Raw genomic sequence first — 22,130 nt, 5'->3', positions numbered from 1 at the left:
CCATTTGGGGTAAACATTCTCTTCCTCCCAGACTGCTCTACATAACAATCTCCACAGTTTACTGCTGCCATCCTGAGGCCAGCTGCTCCCAACAAAACCTGCAGGTCTTGTCTTAACCCTTGGCTCCTACAGGACCCTTAGCAAGACTGACAAAAAGAAGGAGAGAGAGGTTGCAAATAAATAAGATCAGAAATGGAAGAGGAGACATAACCACTGACTCCACAGAAATAAAGTAATGACAGGATACTATGAACAGCTTTTTGCTAATAAACATGACAATGTAGATGAAATTGGACAAATTTCTAGAAAGGCATGAACAACCAACTTTGACTCAAGAAGAAATAGATTACCTCAACAAACCAATCACAAGTAAAGAAATTAAGTCAGTCATTAAGAAGCTCCCCCAAAAGAAAAGTCCAGGATCAGATGGCTTCACAGGTGAATTCTACCAAACATTCAAGAGAGAATTAGTATCAATCCTGCTCAAACTCTTCAAAAAATTGCAGAGGAGGGAAAGCTACCTAACTCATTCTACGAAGCCAACATCACCCTCACACCAAAGCCAGACAAAGATATTACAAAAAAAGAAAACTACAGACCAATCTCTCTAATGAATATAGATGAAAAAATCCTCAACAAAATTCTAGCAAATTGAATCCAGCAATACATTAAAAGAATTATACATCATGACCAAGCAGGATTCATCCCAGGTATGCAAGGATGGTTCAACATAAGAAAATCAATTAATGATATCAATAAATAAAAGCAGAAAAACCAAATGATCATCTTGATTGATGCAGAAAAGGCATTTAACAAAATTCAACATCCTTTCCTGTTGAAAACACTTCAAAGGATAGGAATAGAAGGGACTTCCTCAAAATGATAATGGGAATATATGAAAAACCCACAGCTAACATCAACCTCAATGGGGAAAAACTGAAAACTTTCCCCCTAAGATCAGGAACAAGACAAGAATGTCCACTATCACCATTGTATTCAACATTGTGTTGGAAGTTCTAGCCAGAGCAATTAGGCAAGGAAAAGAAATACAAGGCATCAAAATTGGAAAGGAAGAAGTAAAACTCTCACTGTTTGTAGATGATATGATACTATATGTTGAAAACCCTGAAAAATCTGCAGCAAAACTACTAGAGCTAATAAATGAGTACAGCAAAGTGGCAGGTTACAAGATCAACACTCAAAAATCTGTAGTGTATCTATATACTAGCAATGAACAATCTGAGGGGGAAATCAAGAAAAGAATTCCATTTACAATTGTAACCAAAAGAATAAAATATTTAGGAATAAATTTAACTAAACAGACAAAAGACCTATACAAAGAAAACTACAAGAAATTGTTAAAATAAATCCCAGAACACCTAAATAGATGGAAGGGCTTACCGTGTTCATGGATTGGAAGACTAAATATAGTTAAGATGTCAAGTCTACCTAAATTGATTTACAGATTCAATGCAATACCAATCAAAATCCCAACAACTTACTTTTCAGAAATAGAAAAACCAATAAGCAAATTTATCTGGAAGGGCAGGGTGCCCCGAATAGCTAAAAGTATCCTGAGAAAAAAAAAATGAAGTTGGAGGTCTCACGCTACCTGACTTTAAGGCGTATTATGAAGCTACAGTGGTCAAAACAGCATGGTACTGGTATAAAAATCGACATACTGACCAATGGAAAAGAATAGAATAGTGCTTAGATATAGACCCTCTCATCTATGGACAATTGATCTTTGAGAAGGCAGTCAAGCCAACTCACCTGGGACAGAACAGTCTCTTCAATAAATGATGCCAAGAGAACTGGATATCCATATGCAAAAGAATGAAAGAGGACCCATATCTCACACTGTATACAAAAGTTAACTCAAAATGGATCAAAGACTTAAACATTAGATCTAAGACCATAAAACTGTTAGAAGAAAATGTAGGGGAATATCTTATAAATCTTATACTAGGAGGCAGTTTCCTAGATCTTACACCCAAAGCAAGAGCATTGAAGTAAGAAAGAGAGAAAGAAATGGGAACTCCTCAAAATTAACACTTTTGTGCATCAAAGAACTTTGTCAAGAAAGTAAAAAAATAGCCTACACAATGGGGAAACAATATTTGGAAATGATGTATCAGATAAAGGTCTAGTATCCAGAATTTATAAAGAGATTGTTCAACTCAACAACAAAAAGACAGTCAACCCAATTACAAAATGGGCAAAAAACTTGAACAGACACTTCTCAGAAGAGGAAATACAAATGGCCAAAAGGCACATGAAGAGATGCTCAACTTCCTTAGAGAAATGCAAATCAAAACCACAATGAGATATCATCTCACACCCACCAGAATGGCCATTATCAATAAAACGGAAAATGACTAGTGCCGAAGAGGATGTGGAGAAAGAGGCACACTTATCCACTGTTGGTGGGAATGTCAAATGGTATAACCGCTGTGGAAGGCAGTTTGACAATTCCTCAAAAAGCTAAATACAGAATTGCCATACAACCCGGTAATACCATTGCTAGGTATCTACTCAGAGGACATGAGGGCAAGGACACAAACGGACATTTGCACACCAATGTTTATAGCAGCATTATTTACAATTACCAAGAGATGGAAACAGCCAAAATGTCCATCAGCAGACTAAACAAACTGTGGCATATACATACGATCGAATATTACGCAGCCATAGGACAGAATAAAGTTATGAAGTATGTAACAACATGGATGGACCTTAAGGACATTATGCTGAGTGAGATTAGCCAAAAACAAAAGGACAAATACGGTATGGTCTCACTGATATGAACTGACACTAGTGAATAAACTTGGAATATTTCATTGGTAACAGAGACCATCAGGAGATAGAAATTGGGTAATTGGAGCTGAAGGCATACAGATTGTGCAACAGGACTGAATATAAAAACTCAGAAATGGACAGCACAATACTACCTAACTGTATACAATTATGTTAAAACACTGAATGAAGTTGAGTGTGAGAATGATAAAGGGAGGAGGGCTGGGGGTATAAATGAAATCACAAAGAAAGACAGACAATAAAGATTGAGATGGTATAATCCAGGAATGTCTAGAGTGTATAATGATAGTGACTAAATGTACAAATTTAAAAAAACGTTTTTGCATGAGGAAAAACAAAGGAATGTCATTACTGCAGGGTGCTGAAAATAGATGGTAATTAATATTTTAGAATTGCAACTTTGGTGTGAGATGAAAGCAAAAAATGTTTATTTGGTACAAAATTTATATTTTGACTAGTGCATCTATTAATATAACTTATGTAGACAGTTGACTGAACAATATAAGTACATGGAACCTTGGGTAGGACATGAGATTTTGTTGGTTTGTCTAGAGTGATACCCCGATGAATCCCTGAGTGATTTGATCAGGGAGCGGAAAAGTATTTGCAAAGTCCCCTTTGGGGAATAGTGAGAACAGGGGAAAATTCAACCTCCCCAAGTTGAATTCTTGATATTCTCACAAGCAGTGTGGACAACCAAAGCTATAGGCTGGGCCCCCAGTCTTGGGGTTTCTTCATATGAAACTTAACCCCACAAAGGATAGGTCAAGCCTACTTAAAATTAGGCCTAAGAGTCACCCCCAAGAGAACCTCTTTTGTTGCTCAGATGTGGCCTCTCTCTCCAGCCAACACAACAAGCACTCACCACCCTCCCCCTGTCCACGTGGGACATGACTCCCAGGGGTGTGGACCTTCCTGGCAACATGCGACAGAAATCCTGGAATGAGCTAAGACTCAGCATCAGGGGATTGAGAAAGAAAACCTTCTCGACCAAAAGGTGGAAGAGTGAAATGAGACAAAATAAAGTGTCAATGGCTGAGAGATTCCAAACAGAGTCGAGAGGTTATGTTGGAGGTTATTTTTACACATTAAATAGATATCACCTTATTAGTCAAGATGTAGTGGAGAGGCTGGAGGGAACTGCCTGAAAATGTGGAGCTGTGTTCCAGTAGCCATTTTTCTTGAAGATGATTGTATAGTGATGTAGCTTTCACAACGTGACTGTGATTGTGAAAATCTTGTGTCTGATGCCCCTTTTATCTTATTTACCTTATCAACAGATGAGTAAAACATATGGAATCAAGATAGGGGGAACAAATATTTAAATAAATTTAGAGTGAAATGCTGGTGATCAGTGACGGGGAGGGATGGGGGTGTGGTATCACGAATTTTTTTGTTTTCATCTTATTTCTTTTTCTGAGCAGATGCAAATGTTCCAAGAACTGATCATGATGATGAATATGCAACTATGTGATGATATTGTGAATTACTGATTATATATGTAGCACGGAATGATCAAAAGTTACAAACGTTTGCATTTGGTATTTAAAAAAAAATTAAAAATTAATTAAAAAACAAAACAAATAAACAAAAACATACTTAGGTGGTTCAGTGGTAGAATGCTCGTTCACCTTTCATGTAGGAGACCTGGGTTTGATTCCTGGACCATGCACTCCCCTCAAAAAAATTACCCCAATGTACTTATGCCATCCCCTTTTGTCTTAGGAGGATATGAAGATGAGAAAGGGCATGCATGACAATAAAATCAAATTCACTCAGCCGGGGTGGGGGGTGGGGGGGTGGGGGGGTGGGCAGGAGACCAGGAGGCTCCACATTCGGGTTGGGGGTAGGGCCAGTGGCAAATGAAAAAGTGCTACATCACTGACAGTAAAGCTGCCTGGTTCCACTCCTCTTGCAGCCACTTGGGGCTTCTTTCCCTGGTCAGGCTGCTCCTTGATCCAGTGAAGCGAAGGAGGCTACTGCCTTCACAAACCTGCCTCAGGTAAGAGGGATGGGGGTTGGGGGGCAGAGGAGCAGAAGTTGTGGGCTTTACCAATTTTCAGGCTCACAGGTATGGCTGGCTGGCCTTTGGTAGCCTCCCAGGTGTGACTGCTTCCTGGCAGCTCTTCACTGATTTGTGACTCTGAGTATTCCACACCCCAGCAGATCTGGGACTTAAGGTGCACCTAAGTACCGGGACAGGCCCTCTGGAATGGCTGTGAAGGCAGGGCTCTGTGTGTCTGTGAAGGCAGCTGGAAATTCCCTTGATTAGCCAGGGGCCCATGCCACCCAATGCTGCGTGTTTGCATCCTAAGCCCAGTGGAACCCTGGCCCCAGCTAGGATGCAGTCCCTGTAGACCACTGCCATCAAACAGGACCTGGCCTCAAGAGCTCCATGGGCCTCCTTCAAGCTGCTGGCGCATTTTGAGATAATTCTTTCCCTTCCCCAAACATTTCTCCCACAACCTAGAGGGATTTGCCCCCCAGTTTCAAGCATCTTATGCTCAAGTATAAAATCCCTATAATGTTGGATTCAGCACCCTTGGGGGCTGTATAGCCAGTGTGCATCTGTTCCCATCTCCCTACCTGGCTCCTCACACAGTTTTCATCAGCAGCCATTTTTACTAGCATTTTGTTCCTTCCTAGCTATCCAAACCTCTCTGTGATAGTTTCCTGTCCTTTTGCCAACCATAAGCCATCGCTGTCTTGCACTGACCAGTGGTCCATTGAGTCACCCTGCCCCTCTTTCTCTCTCAAGAAGGACCTGCTGGGGGAGGATATGGGATCTGGAGGAGCCCCCCTGGCTAATCTTTGAGCCCCAAGGTCATAGATACCATCTTCACTGATACCATCTTCACCCTTCCCATGTATTTGCCTTCCTGTTTTGCAGTGACTGGCAACCTCCTATGTTTGTCATGGATGTGCCGTCTTTCCTGCCCCCTTTCCTTGACGTTCTAGCTCACAGCACTTGTCTAGAAGCACAGAAAGCCTGGGTCATGGAGACACACTGACATGGATGGAATTCTGGCACTTAGGCCTATGTGACTTGGGCAGCTATTGGCATCTCCAAACCTCAGTTATTCTCTGAAATAACACGGGACCCCTTACTGTCAATATGCAACATGTCTTAGCACAGGACAAGGCATGCAGAACATCCTGCCTACCACTGACTGACCTCTAGAAAGCTCTCTCCACAAACCAGGGGGGCAGGCCAGGAGCACCCCTTCCTCTTCTCTCTCCGGGGACTTAACTACCAGCTCCTCTCCTACCCAGAAGATGAAAACTGGTCCCCACTCCCCCAGAAACTGGGCTCTGAAAATAACTCGACTAAGCCTGCCTCAACCACTCTCCCATTTATCAAGCAACTAGTGAGGTAAAGAGGTCTTATTTGGTCAATTACAGAAGACCAATGGCCACCATAGATCCAGGGAAGAGAACCGAGTTAACAGATGGTTCTCGGTGTTTTTAGAGAATTTGAAATTAGGCAGGTGGTGGCAGGTTTTAAGACATGTGGGAATTTTTACAAATATGGTACAAGTTTACAAAGAATAATAAACAAATTCTTACTGTACTGCGCTCTCTATTTTCGAAGCTGCCTCATGGAATTGCTGTGAAGACAGTTTATACATCTCAGCAGTCTACAAAGAGAAAAATAAAATTGGTTACCAAAAATTGAAATCTCCCTCGGGCTCCCTCACGGGATGCAACCCTGTCAGAAATCGACAGATGCTAATTTCTGGACCGGCATCTGGTGATTAATCCACAGCTTGGGGTCTATCTCCAAGCAGGGGCTGACTGCTGTTACAGAAACCTAGGAGAGCAAGGGCTACAAGCACATCATGAGATCCTTTAGTGCAGGGATGGGTAAACCCTGACCTACGGGCAAAATTCAGCCTGCCATCTGTTTCTGTGAATAAAGTTTTATTGAGACACAGTCACACCCATTTGTTTAAGTACTGAAGATGGCCACTTTTGTGCAACAACAGCAGAGCTGGGTAGTTGTGACAGAGGACTGTTTGGCTCACAAAGTCTAAAATATTTACTGTCTTTACAGAAAATGTTTGCTGATTCCTGATCAGGTTCCGCCCCTATTTTATAGGTAGCCTCTGACACCCAGAGAGGTGAAGGGACTTGCTCAAAGTCACACAGCAAGCCCCCAAACTAAAACCCAGGTATCTGGATTCCCAGGCTGGTCCATACTCTGCTGCCCACTGTGACCACCTTGTCCATCTATCTGTCCAAAATGTTGTAGAACCTTTCTATAAGTTACAATATTCCACCTAAGATTATAGAATCAATGTATATGTATAGTGGTAGGTCAGAATAAGGCAAGAGCACAAGCTTGAAGTGGTGACTTGGGGCTACATACCCCAGAAAAATATGTTTTTAAACTTAGCCCATTCTCATGGTTGTGAATTCTTGCAAATGTGACCTTTGGCCCAACCAGATCAGGATGAGTCTTAATCTATGACTGGAGTTCTGCATAAGCAGAAAAAAATTCAGACACACAGGAAGAAGGTTACAAGAGAACAGCCAGAAAATAACGCATCCAAGAAGCCAGGAGAGGCTGCCATGTGCACTGCTATGTGACAGAAAAGCAATGGATCCATTGTTACCGGCAGCCAGTTCCAGAACCGCACATACCTCTGGGAGAAAAGCCTGTCACCTTCATGACACCTTGATTTTGGACTTCTCTTAGCCTCAAAACCATGAGCCAATAAATTCCCGTTGTTTAAGTCAACCTATTGCCTAGTGTTAGTTTGCCTTAAGCAGCCTGGAAACTAAGATACTTGAGAGTTAGACTGAACCAGATGTAAATACTGGCTCCACCACTGTGCAACTCTGGGAAGGTTACTTCCTTATACTTCAGAGCTGTTGCACAGGCCCAGGGCCCAGCCCTGTCCTGTCCATGTGATGTAACTGATTTCTTCCCCCTTCACATGTTGTCAGAGGAACCGACCCCTTCTAGCCAGCCTTGTTCCAGGCAGAGGCCATGCAAGCTCCCAAAGGACTAGAGGTGTAGATGGCAGGAAGAAGCAAGGCTCTTCCTGCTGGGTTCAGGCTGGTCCAAGAATGACACAACCTGAAAGGAGGCCCTTGAGATTGGGCCCGCAAGGCCAGGTCCCTGTATGGAAGCAGGCCTGGGAAGTGAGAACCTCATCAGGGACAGTGATTGAAACATTAACAGATGCAACATGGAATCTTCCCATACCCACTAGGCCTCATGCCAGACCATTTACAGACCTCATTATATTTGCTCCTCAAAGATACAGGGGTGGGATCAGCATTCCTACTTCACAAGCCAGCAAAATGAAGCTCAAGTGCCTGTCACCAGTGTGGCTCACGTAGTTCCTGCGACAGGCCTGCCAGGTAGGGTGATGGACCTACCCAGGCCAGGTGGATCCCAAAATCACAAAGCTGGACCCTACCCGCAGCCATGTGGGATGCTGAGCACAGGCTGGCAGCACTCTGCCACTAATGCAGATTGCCTCACTCTTGGAGGAAACCGACTGAAGGGAATAACCCTTAGGCAGGCGGGAAAAAGTGACAGGTGCTTAGGATCCAAGCCATAGCAGGGAAAGCAGCTAGCTACCTGCCATCTGATCCCATGATCCCTCAGCAGTAGAGGTAACTGAGGCCAAGAAGGGGAAGCACCTTCCCCTAAGAATCCCCCAGGGCATTGGAGGCAGAGTCTGGGCTAAAACCAGGTACCGTACCTCATCCTCATGGTTTCCCCATGGCCTTGGGAAGAGCCAGCTGGGAGGGGACTGTGGAAGTGTGTGCAGCTGAGGGCATGTGCTGGAGCACAAGAACCACCAGGGAAAGGAACTTTGGTTGGGGTTGTGCTGGGACGAACAAGGACAGGCCTGGGACCCAGTTTGGGTCTTGCCCTCTCCAGGTAGAACCAGCTGTGTGACACTGGGCAAGTCAACTCACTGGCTCATTATGGCTCCCATGTAAATCAGAGCGATGGCTGATGCCTCAGAGAATTATCAGGAATAACAACTGAAGAATGCTCCCAGCACCCTCAGGCATTAAATAAATATATACTCTTCCCCAGCCTAGTGCCCAAGGCCCAGTGGGTACCCCCACTACCACCAGCATGTGCTGAATGCAAGTATCCCTGCATGATTTCTCTCCAGGATATTCGCGTTCAAACCAAGGGATTCTGATTTTGCCTCAAACAGTCCTACATTTAACCAACTCCTGGGCATGGGGGTACAGAGATAGATTGCCAAGGGCCCTAATTTCAGGGTGAAAATTAGGACCTCACCTCCTACTCCCTGCCAACTTGCTCCTCTAATGTCTTTGATGGATGAGCACTTAGACTCACTTTGAACTTTGCCCTCATGGGGACTCCACAGTCCACAGACCCCAAATTTTAATTTCCATGCTGGTCCATACTGGCCATGTTCTTTAGGTAAGTCATATAACTCCTCCGTACCTTGGTTTGCTTAGCTGTGAAATAGGTTATCCCTGACTTCATAAGATGTTGTGAGGGCAAGAGACGGTTGATTTAAGATGCCTGGCACAATGTTTGGCATGTAGTACCCATTCGGTCCACGACAGCCATAACATTGTGGGACCAGGAAACTTCCTGAAGCTAAATCTCCCTTCCCTGATGTTCCCCTCAATTCTCACTAGACAGCCACAAGTCCCAGGCCCTCTCTCCTCCATTTCTGTCATTGTGAATTCACATGGCGCCTCAGGGTCGGGTCACTGTCTCCCCAGCATAGTCTTCTGTCAGTGTCCCTTCTCAAAGGGAGTCCACGCACCAATGGGGTCCAGGTTCTCCAGGCTGACAGGAAACTCTCAGCCCCTCTGTCCTAGACACTGCACCTCCATGGAACACAGCTGGCTCATGTGAACTTGGGCAGCGGTTAGACACCCAGCTTATACTGAACATGTGGTCAGCTAGATATGTCACGGAAGTGCCCGCAGGCCAAGAAGTGGCTGTGATTACCCCACTGAAGCTTCCTCTACTGCCTCTCAATCTGACTCAGAGAAATTTCCCTTCCTCTCCTGACCCCTTTCAACTGCCTCGTCTGCTCTCCCTGAGCAGACCAAGGACCGGATGCCACCACAAGTGGTCTAAACCACTGCTTCCAGCCATGGCCTCTAGCTGTTAGCTTGACAAGTACTAGGTTGGCTTCCTGTGCTCACCAACCTTCCTGTCTGCTGGGCTTTGCTGAGTTTGCTAGAGTTGCACAGACTCTTCTTCTAGGAAGGAGCATAGCACAGTCACAGAGGACTTGGGGATTCTCGATAGGATTTGGTGCCACAGACATTCACACCAAGAACCCACTAAGTACTAGGGGATTCAGAGACAAATAAAATCTGCTCCAAGGCCTCAGGGCTGACCGACAACTAGTGGAGAAAATGTGTGAAACCACAATACGATGGAACATCCAGGCCTGTGTCCCAAGATGCTGCCAGAGCACCTGAAAGGTCAAGCTTCTGGGGAGCTGACCCCTGTACAAGGCCTACATTTTTGTACAATAATAAACATTTTTGAAAAACTAATGCTTATACATGGATAGAGCCTATAGTGAAAAGTAGCCCCCTCCCTCAGCCCTGGACTCCAGTCCCCTATTTCTTCTCTTTCCAGGTATGCTCCAGACAGCTCATGATGCACATAAACAGGCAATGCACGTACATGTGGGACCCACATTAAATCCAATGTACTGCACTTTACTTTTTTTACTTACTTCTCACAGACGTCCTCCTTTTCAATGGCTAAATAGTATTCCATTGCATGAATGCATATTCTAGAACTCACTTTGCCAGTTCCCCATCCATGGACATTTATTTAGGTTGTCTCCAGTTTTTCACTAGTATATGTAACCATTTGTCCATGAGTGAGTATATCTGCACAGTATATTCTTGGGTCAAAGGGTACACTCATTTTTAATGAACTGAATCTAAACAAGTAAGCAGAAATAAGTCAAATAATTAGAGGAGGGCCCTCTGAATAGAGACAAAAGTATATGGGAAGGTTGGGTAGCACCACCTGGCTGCATGAGATGAAAGGAGAGGCCATCTGGTGCTGCGGTAGCACAAGAAGCAAGGGCAAGAAAAGGGGCTTGAAGGAGAAACACATCCCAGGCCTGGAGGACCAAATGTAGACTGAAAGGTCTGGACTTCACCTCTTTGGCAATGAGGGGCTGATAAAGGAAAGAGGAGTATTTTGGGAAGAATATTCTGGCAGCAGTGTGAATGCTGCAACTGGATTGCCAGTACCGGGAGAGCCTCTTGAATCTCCTGCAGCACAATGCCCAGAGGCAGCCCTGGGTCCTCTGGCACCTGTAAGAGTCCTATTACCCATTTATAAATCACTGAAAAATCTCTCTGAAAGATATTGTCCTGAATTCTCACACATTAATGAGAATCCAATGCTTGTGAACTATTATTTCTGGGTGACTTTCTTTCCCTTTAGACTCTTCAGTTTGCAGATTTTGAAGTCTTTTCCTCTGGCCAATAAACAGACTCCCCTCCTCCACCTCCTCCAGCTGCTCTGAATGCACATCTGAAACCAGAAGACCTGATCTCCATTAATTAAATCTGCCATTAAAAATTAAATAACATGAGTAAGAAGGTGTGAGTGCTATCTCTATGGGTTTCAAAAGTCACAGTGTTTCTTCAATTACTTCCCAAGCAGTTTTCATATTTCATACTGTCTGATTTCTCCAAGGGCCTGGATTTGAGAGATCAAAAGAGAGTGTGAGGGTGATGGAGGAGCATGGCAAGACAGCGCGGAAGGGGAGGAGAAGGAAACAGGTTGCAGGGAGTAAGAAGTCCTCCTGCTGGCCCCATTCTGGAGCCAGAGTCGGAGGGCAGAGCCGGGGAGAGGAAGGATGAGGCATAGGCACCACAAGGAGGTGACGAGAGGGCCAAATCGGAAGGCATTCTGTGGGCCTGGAAGATACAGAACAACTTTTGGGCTTGGTCCCTGGAAAGACCCAGATTGTAGCAACTCAACCCTGGGTACTAGCATTTATTAATTGTCTACTCAGTGTATGAGTCTGCACCGGCTGTCACAAGCAATAACAACATTCAAGGAATTTATATCTAACTAGAAAGAAACACTGAGGTCCAAGGAACAACTCAAGAACAACTGAGAGGCAACAAACAGTAGTGATGACATGGATGGGTCTGGATTCCGGCTGTACAAGCTAGGGTGAGCCATTGGCAAGGGTCAAGACCTCTGGGTCTGTTTCTTCAGCTTCTCAATTGTAAACAGAGGAAAATAATGGAGCCTCCCTCATACAGTTTTGTGGGAACTGAATGAGATAATGCATAAAATAGCTTAGAACATTGCCTGGCACAGAGGAAACATTCAATAAATGTTTTAAGAACTTACCAAACTCCCTGCCCCCCACATCCAAATGCATATTAGCCAACAAAGTCTATTACATTGGGAAAAGAGATTTGAGAGCAGTAGAGGAGCGAGGGACCATTCCTTCGGGTTGTAAACTCCACAAGGGAGGGATTTTTATCTGTCTGGTTCACTGATCTGTTCACAGAGCCTCTCACAGTGCCTGGCACATAGCAGGCCCTTGGTGGAAAGTGGCTGAATAAACAGTAGTGACGGTTCCAACCACAAGAGTAGTTGGCAAAGACAATTTGTATGTAGTCAGTGGTGGAGTCTATCAGAAAGGCTTGATGAGTGCCCACCCTGTGCTGCAGCGAGGTCCTGGAGCAGCTTGCAGATCTGGCATAGAACCAGGGCAGAGGAGGCTGAGGTGGGGCCAAGTGGGGGCCTGGGCCTGCTTTATGTGGTTGGGGGTGGTGGTGGAGTAAGAATCAGGCACTTGGAACCTGTGCCAAAAAGGGGAGCATCTTGTCAAATACTTTGGAAAAAGGTGAGGTGACAGTCACGGACTAATGCCTGTGGCCTCCCATGACTGACATATTAAGCAGGGGGAAAAGCAGAGTCCAAGGGAGCACCTCAGGGCTAGGTGCCATGTCAGGCATTCTCAAAAGGCAACTCCTGGATCCTCAAAGCAGCACCGTGAGGCAGGGGTTACCACCTTCTTTTAACAAAGGAAGAAACCAAGGCTCAGCCAGGCAAAGGGATCTATCATCCAGGGAGTCAGTGGTGAGCAGCAGAGGCAGGATCTAAGGAAGGCCAGGTCTGCCACTTCTGACACGATGCTGTGTTCCTCCCTTTGTGTCCAGCTTTCCCTCAGAAAAACAAGGAACCCACCCAGAGGCCACATGACAAGTCACAGGCGCTGGGGCGCAGTTACATGGAGAACAAAGTGAAGCCTAGAAGCCTTGCTGCCTGGAACCGGGGAAAAATTCCCAGCAAAATGACTGCAGGCTGGAAAGGGGCCAAGAGGTGAAGGCGCAAGTGAATCCCAGAAATCTAAGAGGAGCATACTGAAGATAGGAAAAGCCCCTGCCAAGGTGCTGTCATCATGGCAAATGCTGGTCATCTGGGGAGACTGGAAACTCACCGGCTTTACCACCAAAAGCTTCTCAAAGCTCACGGGAACTCTACATTTTAGGGGAGGGAAGATAATGAACATATTCAGGATTGGTAGAAAGTTTCAGTAACTTGAAAATGATAAACTCACAAACACACGCATGAATAAGAAATGAACATAAGTCATTTTTAAAAGATCTGAAACATGAATACAAAAATCGTAAAAGATTAGAACATTCAGTCAGCTAGGTAGTCAACAAATGAGTGGAAAATTGAATTTTGGTAAGTCACTAAGCAGCTGGATCTCAGAAATTCATGACATTGTCTTTATCCCCAGCCCCTTCCTGCAGCATAGCAAGCCTTTCCCCAGTCACCTAGTTGTTGAACACCTAGCCCAAGTTGCAAATTACTCCTTACTTCCCCTTTTGCTCCCTCAACCCACTCTCTTTCCCACAACACTGTTCTTTCAGCCTCAGCTATTGTGAAAAAGGAACTGAAAAGGAATCTTGCTGGCTGTCCTATCTCTGCTGCCCTGCTATCTGCAGAGGCCCTCTCTTTCCTGGTTTGGTCCTACACCTAGTCTAGACACGGGGTCTCAATCTTCTGCCCCACCCCAATGACCTGGCCTCAGCAACGTCCACCTGAGAGCCTTTCAATCCCAGAGCCCCTGATTCCACAATCTCCTCTCCCCTGAGGACCAACACCCAAGTTCATTTACAGCCATCTGCACTCAGGGCCACCTGAACTTAGGACCACCTCTCCTCCTTCAGTGGATACCCCGACACTGAATCCCTCCCTATCAGTGGATGACTGTGTCTCAACTTCAGAGACAACAGAGGCTAATACTGGGCTTGAAAATATGTAACGCTTTCCTCAATACCAAACATCTTTGCTTATACTCATCACCCCTTCAACCTCAAGGAGAGATCCCACAATCCATGTGGGTTTCTGAAAGTCTTGCACTTGATCACTGACTGTGACAGGGGAAAAGGACTCAGTTTCTTCATGGATCATGTGAAAAATGCCTGCCTATCATTGAGGGCTACTCTGAGGGTTCAATGAAATAATGCATATGAACAGGCCAAACACATGGCCCTCAGGGTTCACTTCTTTCATTCATTCATTCTACAGATTTATTGAGTGTCTGCTATTTACCAAGCCTTGTGCTACAATCAGGGGACACAGCAGCAAACAAGAGAGATGAAGTCCCTATTTTCCCAGAGCTAACAGTCTGGATATGGACAAACAAGTAGCAAATGATTTTCCTCAGTAATAAGGGCCATAAAAACGGCAGCAGTTCTTAGCTCTAAGAATAGGGAATAAGTGAGTGGCAAGATGGGGTGGGGGTGAGAAGTTATTTTAATTAGGTGGGAAAAGAAGGCCTCCCTGCTGGGTTGACATATGGGCAGAGATCTAAACGATGTGAAGGAAGAAAACATACAAAGATTTGGGGGGAAGGTCCTGAGGTAGGACTACGCTTGGTCGCTCACAGAATCACAAGATGGGCATGGCTGGAAGACACGAAGGGCCGGGAAGAGCAGATAAGCGGGAGGGTGGCCAGAGTCCAGTCCCACACAGCCATGTGGGCAAGTGTTAGGGCTTTGGACTTCGTTCTAGGCATGGTGGGAAATCACTGCAAGGTTTGAGGATTTGTTCAGTGGAGCAGTATGATCTTATTTCCAGTTTTAAAAGATCACTGGCTGCTGGATAGTAGAGTCTGTTGGGAGGAGAGTGTGGAAGTAGGCAGGCCCCTAGGAGGTGACTGCAGTGTCCTAAAATGAGATGGCAGCACCATTTTCCTGAGATGAAGGCTACTACCTCCACTAGTGGAAGTGGAGAGCCAGACAAACACCTATTTGGGCTCTGTTGGGTTTGAAGTGCTTAGGAGACAATCAAATAGAGAAGTCAAGAAGGCAGGGGAGATGTTAGTGAGATGCTGAGGGGAGTGGCCAAGTCTGATAAAATCTGACAGCTGTAGTTGCAATAGCTATTCAGTAAGTCTTGGCCAAATATTAAAATCTTCATCAAAACTATCCTCCATTAACAGTTTGATCCCATTCTCATTTCTTCCTTCCCTTTGTCAGACATCTTCCTTCCAGAAATCTCTACCTCTTAACAACTATACTGGTTTGAAACCGGTATGTACCTCAGAAAAGCCACATTCTTTTAATCCTATCTTACAGGGGCAGAGACCTTTTGATCAAGTTGTTCCCATGGAGATGTGACAGACCCAACTGTGAAAGGAACCTTTTGATTAAACTCATGGAACTGTGACCCACCCAATTCAAGCTGGGTCTTAATCCATTTACTGGAGCAGGTATGAAGAGAATAAAAGGCATAAAACAGAGATCTCAGAGCTAATACAGAGAGCAGATGCCTAGACACAGATGTTTGAAGATGCAAAACTAGGGCACCCCAGGGGAAGTCAGAAAGGCCCACTGGAGCTGAGAGAGCCGTTTGAAACCAAAAGTTAGGAAAGAAGGACAACAGATGTAGGTATGTGCCTTCCCATGAGACTGAGAAACCCCGGACACCACTGGCCTTTCTTCAGAGTCAAAGTATCTTTCTCTGTATGCCTTAGTTTGGACATATTTATGGCCTTAGAGCTGTAAACTTGTAACTTAATAAATCCCCTTTATAAGAACCAATACCAATCTTCACTTTCTGGTTCTCTCGTAAGATCTGTGTCCCCTGCTTTTTCTGCCTTGGCACAGTATCACTTCCCATCCAACTTCCAGATGAGTACATGTCAGTTTTCACTGCTTCTTTCTTCCGAGGTAACCCCCGTATCAAGCCGGCAACCTAGTGCAGAGAACTCTGTCTCCTACTTGTCTTTTGAGACCTTTCTGTTCTCCTATTAAGTCACTGATTTAATTCTTTACTGTCTGTTGAATGGACTATTATGGGGACAACCTTATACCTACTCCATCCTGGTCCCTCTGCTGCTACTCCAGCTTAGCCTCCACACTGCTGTTGGAGAAATAAAATACAATTCACAGCTCACAACTTTTCAAAGTTCCCCACTGCTGGGGAGTGGCATCTAAGACTCTCCCTTCAATAAATGGTCCTTTCGAATGAATCAGCACCATTCCTGGTAAGCTCTGCACTTCACCTGCATTTTTCAAGCCTCTATGACAATCTATACATGTCTCTCCTGCTAGTTCTTCCCCTCATCTACCTGAGAAACTCCTATTCATGTCTTGAGACCCAACAAAAATATCCCCTCTACTGGGCAGTGTTATTACTCTCCCATCTTGCAGGCAAAATTAATCATTCCCTTCTCAGTGTTCTGTGCTAAGACATTCTTTTTGGTAGCACTTTCCACAGTGTGTTGCAATCATCTGTTAACATACCTGTCTCCTTGATTGAGACTGGGAATTTCTTGAGCTCAGGGCCATCTTTTTACCTTTATTGCTCATGCTTGGCTGAACACTGGACCTGACTTGTCCATACCTGAAGAATGCATTAAGGGATTCTTACCCCACTAATTGTGAATCTGACAAGTTTCTTGACTCTGTCTTCTCCTCCCCATTCTCATGAGGATTGCCTCAGCTCTGTCCTTATCACCTGTGGCCTAAGAGAGTCCAGCCACTTCCTAACGTATACTAGAAGTACATATCTAGTTCCTGTCCCATCTTCCTTGTATCTGTCCTACTCATTGCTGCAGAAAAGATCCCTCTGAAACAGGCCTGATCACATCATGCCCCCACTTATGCCCTTCCCCTCCTCTTTCCAGCACCCCATTCTTACCCTTGCAGGCACCTCTCATTCCCTGGACATCTATTCAATGTCCCATTTCTCAACACACCTGGCTGGCTGTCATCTAACCCTGCTGAGGTGTGAACTGCTAATTAGAGTGTTAATGACAGTGGCTTCTGGTGAGACCTCTCTCAGAAATATTTGCATTTGTGAAAAGGCAGAGAGAAAAGATGCTTCTATGTCACTCTCTCTCTGTGCTGGTAACATGCTAAGGAACCTAAAACTTGGGGCTGGGTTATCCAGACCATACCTCTTCTGTGGCTGAAGTGCCTTACATTTCAGTGGTCTGTGGGGTGTGTGTGGTTGTTGCAGGTGAAGAGGGGGCAGATTCACAACTCTCCTTACAAGGCAATGAACAAAAGAGAGCCTTGGGCATGTAAGCTTATATATGTATACTGCACACACATATCCTCTACACACTGTAAAGCGCTAGATAAATGTAAAACTCAGTTAATTAGTTATCATTGCACAGTTAAAAAAATTGATTTCCACTGAATACTGAATATAAGCCGCCAGACCTCTGGGTGTTTGAGTGAGGACAATCCACTCCTTTGGTATGACTTGGCAATTTACTGGTGGGGCAAAGGTTGAAAAGGATTGAAGAAGTGTGATTCAAAGAACATAAGCACAAAGTGCTTTAGCCCATATTTACTGGGAAGGGCACACATCCATAGGCATTTGTCAAGACTGATCAAGAGCTGGCCAAACTATACAATTCCTTACAAACAAGTGAGCCAACTCCAATAGGAGTTTGTCAGAGGTATAGGACCAGATCCTGTTGGAGAATCTTAAGGGAGAAACTTATGTTAGAGTATATAGAAAGGGTCCAGAAGAAAAAATGGAACTCATAAGAGTGGGATTAGTCAAGAAAAACTTCATGGAAGAAGTATCTGATCAGTGATTAAGGGCAAAAAGAGCAAAGCCCCATTTAAGCATTCTATGAAATTTTAAAAACATAGATTTATGGTAGATATAAATTTCAAGATTTAGGGTCTGTGAACTACAATAGGCTCCCCTGAAACCAAGCTGAGGCCAGGGAGTGGGCATTAGAGTGGAAAGGAAGGCAAAGAGCTTTAAATGCCCAATAAGTAGAGAAGAGCCTTTAACTTAGATGGACAGAAGCCATGTGAAGGTAGACAGGGAGGGAATTCAATAGTGTGCTTGGAGTAAGCAGGACTGACAGGTAATCTACCACCTAATCATTCCATTGGCGGACTGTGGAAAGAGACGGAGCAGTCTAGCCAGGCAGAGTAATGATTTTAACAAAAAAGCTGGGCAACTAGCCATGGCTTTCACAAGGCTCGTTAGTTGGTTTTTACATTTCCAAAAACACATTTTGCTGAATGAATATGTAAAAAGTTTTAAAACAAAACCCAAAGCACAACAAAATAAAAAGGAATAAAAAAATAAAGACACATGCATTTTAATTCTGGTTCCACTACTAACTGGTGATTCAACCCCAAGTGAAACCAACAGGGTCTTGCTGTTGTGAATGGCTAAGATTCTCTACCACAAAGATCAGAACAAAAAATGTCAAGGACATCCCCAAAGCTGTGATGCCTCTGAGGCTGGGAATGTTGAGGTTAACTACCATGACAGAGTGGTTGTAGAATGAACTATAGGGTCTCTCAGGATGAGGCACTAAAGCTCTCCGCATCAAACCCTTTTGGTGGCTGTAGTTCAGGCCCCAGAGGTGCTAATAAGATGCTTCCAGAGGAAACACAACAATCAGGCTCTGGAGTGGCCTTACATCCAGCGAATCTATCCATCTAGGACATCTCCAGATTGAGGCCAGCCAGAACACTCCTGAGAGTAGGCTTTTCATCCCTGTCTGGAAACTTCCAGGACAGGGAAGCTCCCCAAGGGGCAGGAAGCTACCATGCTGGACACCCTGCATCTTAGGACACTCACCCTCAAATGGAGTTGAGAGCTGGTCTGCGACTTAACCAACCCCTGGTCAGTCTTGGGCAGTATGGCCATGCACATACCTTGCTACTTAAAGGATGGTTCATGGACCAGCAGGATTGGCATCACCTGGGGGCTGATTAGAAATGCAGGATATATACCCACTCCAGATCTGCTCTGTACCAAGCTCCCCAGATGATGGGTAGGCAGGCAGGAGTTTGAGAAGCACTGGTGTGCAGAATGGTGGCTTCCCACATGTGTGCTTCCTTAGCACTGTATCAAAAAATTTTTTTTAATCTGAATGCTCTTAGTTGGGCTTTGCTGTTTTCAGCTCACTATAGTCCTTCTATGTCTCCATGCTTTTTTTAAATTGATTATTATTATTTTTTTGTCCCTGTGCTTTTTTTACCTACCATTTCACATACTCAAAATTCCCACTGAGCTCCTAAGCACAACTCCACTGTGGCCCTTGGCTTGGTGTTTACACTCTAGGTCAGTGGTGCTCAGCCCTGGGTGAAAGTTAGAATTGCCTAGGCAACTTTCAGAAGGCTCATCCTAATACCAGAGGCTGATTTAATTGGTCTGGGGTGGAACCCAGGCATCAGTATATGTCAGGGGGACCTGAGCTTAAGAAATGACTTCACCACTTACTTGTTCTGTGCCTTTAGGCAAGTTACTTCATTTCTCTGTGCCTCAAGTTTCTTCATCAATTAAACAGGGACAACAAGAGCAACTACTGGAATGTTGTAAGGATGAAGGGACATGATGAATGTAGAGAACTTGATATAATGCCTCACAATGAATAATAGTTACTACCAGGACAATTTTCACTGTGTGGTCATAAAGAGCTGTGAACTTCTGCTAGCACAATGCCACTTCTCTTTCCAGCACCCCAAACCCAAGGTTTCTCAACCCTTCCTCACATGACATGGCTTCAAATTTTCCCCAGTCCTTGTTGCACTCCTTTTAAAGAGCTTCAGCTGACCTATGTTCCAGAATGGAACATGATTCAAAGATATAGACTGTCAAGGAAGACTGTTGCCTTCCCTCTCATATAGCATATACCTGTATGAATATAGTCAGGTTGCATTAGCTTTTGGGAAAGTTCCCATTGAGTCAATTCCTGTTGGTGGCCTCTTTAGCATCCATGCCTTTTCTCCCTCTCCAACAGCTCCAATTTCCCCTTGGGGAATCCACAGGGTTCCAAGGAAGCAGACTCCAACTGCATGCCCATGGCTGGCAGCCTCTGGCCAAGGGCTGGCCACCCAGCACATTTCAGCACCCGGCTGCAGTGTTGGTGAGTAACTTCAGCTGGTCCAGTCAGAAGAAGGGAAGCCTGGGACCAGTGCTGGGAATTCTGAGACACAAATGGCAGCCCTTGTTCTGGGTGGCCAGAGGAAGGCAAAAACAAGAGAATCGTGGAGAAATAGAGAAATAGTTTCTGAATAAAGCCCACCCTGGAGGCTGCCTACCTCTGGATCTCCTTTAACACATGCTATCACATTTCCTTCTTGGTTTAGTTAGAGTTTGTAGTTTTGTCTCCTGCAGCTGTAAGTATAATATATTGCTACCACTATGCCACTGCTAAGCTATATATCAGCACCTCTCTGTGCTAAGTGCTGTGCTGGGGAACTTATAAATTGTATCTCATTTGGTTCTCACAATATGTGAAAGTAAGTATCACCTCCCTTTTACAGATGATAAAAGCCTGGCTCAGAAAGGTCAACTAACTTGTCAAGGTCACAGATGTATTGTCTTAGTTTCTCAGCTGCTAAAATAAATACCATACAATGAACTGGCTTAGATAACAGGGATTCATTGGCTTATGGTTTTGAGGGTAGAAGAAGTCCAAGGCTGAGGTGCCAACAAGGCAATGCTTTCTCCCTGAAGACTGGCATTCTGGGGCTGACAGTGGGCAATCCTTGTTCCTTGGCTTTTCTGTAACATGGCAATGCATATGGTGATATCTTCTCTTTCCTCCTGCCTCTTCTTCCCATGACCTTCTCTCTGTCTGAATTTCACTCTGCTTATAAAGGACTCCAGTAATTTTGACTAAAGTTTAACCTCATTCAATTGGGCCACATCCCAACTGAAGTGACATCTGCAAGAGATCCCATTTATAATGCATCCATATACCCACCAGAATGCAGACCAAGACCAAATCCTAAATGGGGTAAACAATTCAAGGTACTACTAGGCAGTAAGTGAGGAAGCTGGGAATTAAAATCAGGTCTCTCTGACTCTATGACACACAGAACTTCATGTCAATTAAAATTCCCAAAGTTTTTTATACCCTCATTGCTACAAAGTACTTGTGCAATAAACTTTCTGAAGCATAGTAAAAGAGCCCAGTACTTATTCCCAACAAATTTCAATTTAACAACAAACTTGAGATCTTCAGGCACTGGGACTGATTTATTACTGACAGTCAAGACATTGTCGTTTGCAAGTAATAGAGAATTAGACTCAAAGTGATCTCAATGACTAAAGGAAACTACTGGCTTACATAATTGAGAGGTCCAGTAGTGCTTTAGGTCAGATGCAATCAAGTGGCTGAATAAGGTCACCAAAAACTTGGTTATTTCCACCTCCCATGTTCCCTTCTTTAGTTCTGCTCCATTCTAAGTCTGGTTCTCATGGCTGCAAGATGGCTGCCAGCAGCTTCTGGGGACAGTATGCTTTGTTGAAAAATAGAGCAGCCTTCCCAATATGCTATTAAAAGGCTCTATTACCATCAGGAAACGTGAGTGGAGAAAAAAAGAAAAGATACTGTGCTTTCTGAAGCCCACGGAATCTCCTTTTTCCTAGATCCCCAAACTCCTCTACTGTCTTTTTAGCTTACACTGGGTCATGCGAACCTGTGCCAACTACCAAGGTTATGAGGACAGAGTGTGAAAATTACCTTAAAGCCGATCAAGGAACATCTTAGAATTGGAATTCGATTCACTTCATGTAGAGATGGATGGGCTACATGGATAGGAAAGGAAAGTATCCAAACGAAAATCCAGGCACTGACAACAAAAAGGAGGAAAAATGGATACTAGACAGTTCAAAACAGCAAATGTCTTTGACATTCATTCAACATATTCACTATACATCCAAGCTTTGGGTAATATGCAAATGTGATGAGTAGGCAATTGAGTTTGTCTAAATCCCTAATAAAAATGTTGGGACAATAGTGACAAGAATTCTCTTCTATTGTTGTACCTAAGTAATATAG

General features: G+C 44.4%; 1 protein-coding gene across 10 annotated transcripts in view; it reads right to left on the bottom strand.

The window, feature by feature from the left end:
- The window catches only part of CHCHD6 (coiled-coil-helix-coiled-coil-helix domain containing 6), a 358,373-nt gene that overhangs the window by 74,226 nt on the left and 262,017 nt on the right, over window positions 1-22,130 (bottom strand). For all 10 annotated transcript variants that reach the window (XR_013157713.1, XR_013157712.1, XR_013157715.1 and 7 more), the window contains one exon: window positions 6,385-6,455. Coding sequence is in view for 5 of the 10 variants with exons in the window: in XM_077116313.1 (XP_076972428.1) it covers window positions 6,385-6,455 (71 nt within the window). In the remaining 5 variants the exon portion in view is untranslated. The remainder of the gene's footprint in view (window positions 1-6,384; window positions 6,456-22,130) is intronic.

The sequence above is a fragment of the Tamandua tetradactyla genome, chromosome 9 (assembly GCF_023851605.1).
Source record: "Tamandua tetradactyla isolate mTamTet1 chromosome 9, mTamTet1.pri, whole genome shotgun sequence".
Classification (NCBI taxonomy): Eukaryota; Metazoa; Chordata; class Mammalia; order Pilosa; family Myrmecophagidae; genus Tamandua; species Tamandua tetradactyla.
Note: the sequence above shows the minus strand (reverse complement) of the source record. Positions and strands in the feature narration are given on the sequence as shown.